This window comes from Aplysia californica, unplaced genomic scaffold (assembly GCF_000002075.1).
Source record: "Aplysia californica isolate F4 #8 unplaced genomic scaffold, AplCal3.0 scaffold00282, whole genome shotgun sequence".
Lineage (NCBI taxonomy): Eukaryota > Metazoa > Mollusca > Gastropoda > Aplysiida > Aplysiidae > Aplysia > Aplysia californica.
The window spans coordinates 446,938-449,579 of record NW_004797552.1 but is presented as its reverse complement, the minus strand read 5'-3'; the positions used below and the strand labels follow the sequence as shown (position 1 = coordinate 449,579).

General features: G+C 40.6%; 1 protein-coding gene across 1 annotated transcript in view; it reads left to right on the top strand.

The window, feature by feature from the left end:
* Positions 1-1,824: 1,824 nt before the first annotated feature.
* LOC101857653 (sodium-influx-stimulating peptide) overlaps positions 1,825-2,642 on the top strand; it is a gene marked incomplete at its 5' end in the record, with an annotated part of 3,297 nt that continues 2,479 nt past the window's right edge. Inside the window, 1 exon segment of the mRNA XM_013084271.2 lies at positions 1,825-1,986. Coding sequence (XP_012939725.1) covers positions 1,825-1,986 — 162 coding nt within the window.

Below are 2,642 nucleotides of genomic sequence, written 5' to 3'. Positions count from 1 at the left end.
CCCCCCACACACGACATAATACAGCCCCGAGACCACGAGTTACCACTATATCTACAAGACAACACATCCTGGGCCAGCTGTCTAAATGTTCTAAGCCAAGAGAGAAACATTTTTTGTTAGGAGAGAGAAACGAAACTGGTTCATAATATCTTTACCAAGTTAACTGACTTGCTTTATGTGTCTTTTCTTCCTTTTTCCAATATTTGGTATTTGAATTCCGGACAAAATATTTCTCGAGCACATTTAACCGATATTGCAGATTAGAAAAAAACGCAATTTTAGAAATTCAAAATGTTGGGACTTGTGCATCTCAACAGCTTGTCGGCGTCATGGAATCTTTCTATGACACTGTGTTACTTAAAAGTACAAAGTTCTTTCTGACATTTTTGACCATTTTGAGTTACCAAGACTATGAGGTCAGAAACCCCGTTCTATAAATATGCTCTATCAAAATCGTAAGATTGTCCAGGGTGGTTATCACGATATTCAAAGAATTGCATTCGAAAAAGCTTGATATGTTGTGAAACTCAACAATTTGTTGACGTCAAGTTTATCCAATGTAGGCACTGGTCAGAGAGAACTGTGTACTTCTCGGGTAGCGAATCCACAGGCAACCACCTGCTTTTTTACGCCCACTAAGCGCCACATTTGGCGAGAGAAATTGCCTTCTTTTCACGAGTCAAGACAAGTATAGAGAGGAAATCATTGCCTCAGTGTCTGCGCCGACATTTGAACAAACCCCGCCTCTGTACGTAGTTGCAGTCCCCGAGGAAATAAAGGAAGGGAAGCTACTCTATTCTGTGTAACAGTGACAAGGGACATCACCGTGTGCTGTTTTTCCCGGAAATTGGAAAGGAGGAGTTAAAATTCGTTCCTTTTTGTTGATGGCATGTCGTCTGTTCACAAACAAGAACATGGCAGGTTCTACGATTTGGTTGATTTCAGAAAAAAATTTGATGATTAGCTCACAATGTAATGGAAAACGTGGGAACATGATTAGGCTATTACTTGTGGCTGGTTGCTGATACATGCAAAAATAGACATTGGCAGGGTTTGTTCAATTCATTTTTGCTCCTGAATTGTTGTCTCTTTCGTCGCATAAAAAACCCAAACGAAGTGAATTTAAAAAAAAAACCGGAACGACAAAGTAAACTGTTTAAGGGAACGGTCAATAAAAACACAGAAGCACAGGACAAAAAAACCCAAAACAAACAAAAACAATCTATACAAAACAGCCGAAATAAAAATTCTCCACAGAAAAAACCACACACACATACACATACACACACACACACACACACACACACACACACACACACACACACACACACACGTATACACACTCACACAGTTTGACTGAACAACCGAGAGACCCAACTTATCAATTTTCTTATCACTCACTATGTAATGACTTGGCATTGAACTGTGGCTCTGCTAAGATGAACTATACCAAAGATCGTTCATAACAAGATTGTTCACTCAGCCAAAAAGTGTCTGCGGAAGTCCGCGCATTGCTTCAGATGGCGCTGCAGTCTTTGTTTTGAAGCTTTGTTTTGTTTCTCCGGAAGAAGAATAGGTATATAGCACTGTTTGTTAATTTCGCTTTTATTGTTTTTCACACAAGTAGGGTAACTCTTATCGCAAAGTCCGTACTTTTTCGAAGAGGGCGCCACCGAATTTTGAGGGAACTTTTTTAATTGACTCAAAGAGAGGAGTCAAGCCATTTTGTTGTGTACGATCTTTGACTATACTCTTAACAACCGTTCGGTTCAACAATCTAGCGACCCTTCTTATCAAAATGTTCCTTTTTCCTTCTTTTGGCAGATGCGTTCCAGTCTAGTCTCCCGAGTGCTGCTGGTGCAGTTGGTAGCGTTGTTGTTGGTGGGTCTTGCGGTCGGATCCCCGGCCCGACTCTTGAAACGACTCAACAGCAATGAGCTGTCTCTCTGTGATACTGACGAGTTCATCTCGGACGTCTGCTATCAGGTACGTTTGTTCGTTTGTTTGTTTGTTTGTTTGTTTGTTTGTTTGTTATTTTTTATTAAGGTTTTACGGCGCTCGCAACTGCATAAGGTCATATGAGCGCCAAGGGGTGGATGTCAACAGAGAAGTCCAAACGGGGAACCAGGCCTACTCTGCTCACTTTTCTATCCCCAACAACACCCGTTTTGACTATCAAGGCTCCCCGGAAATAGCAGTTCACAAGAGAGTAACAAACATACAAAAGAAGTAGAGGAAAAATGACGATAGTAAGGATGAGGAAAGAAAAAGCAGCAGTTCGCCCTATGTTGTTCCGTCACAGTTATGAGCATGACATTGATAAATCAGCCCATTTACTATTCTACTGTGCATAAGATCATGTTAATATCCCTCCTTTGGGAATGGCCTAAAGACAACTTCAGTCAGTAGCACTGCCCTGGGGGCATGAAGCACATGTTTCCAAGCTTTTTGCTTTTGTTTCGTCCTTTTTTTTTCTTTCTTTTTTTCGATTTATGTTTTTGTTTGTTTATCTCTCTCTTTTTAGGGGTTCGGTGAGGTTTCTATTCTTTTAGTTTATGTTTCATCTTGTTTTCGGTTCTACTTTTTATTTTTGTTTATCTCTCATTTTTTAGTGGTGCGATGAGTGCTTGGAGTGGGGGGAG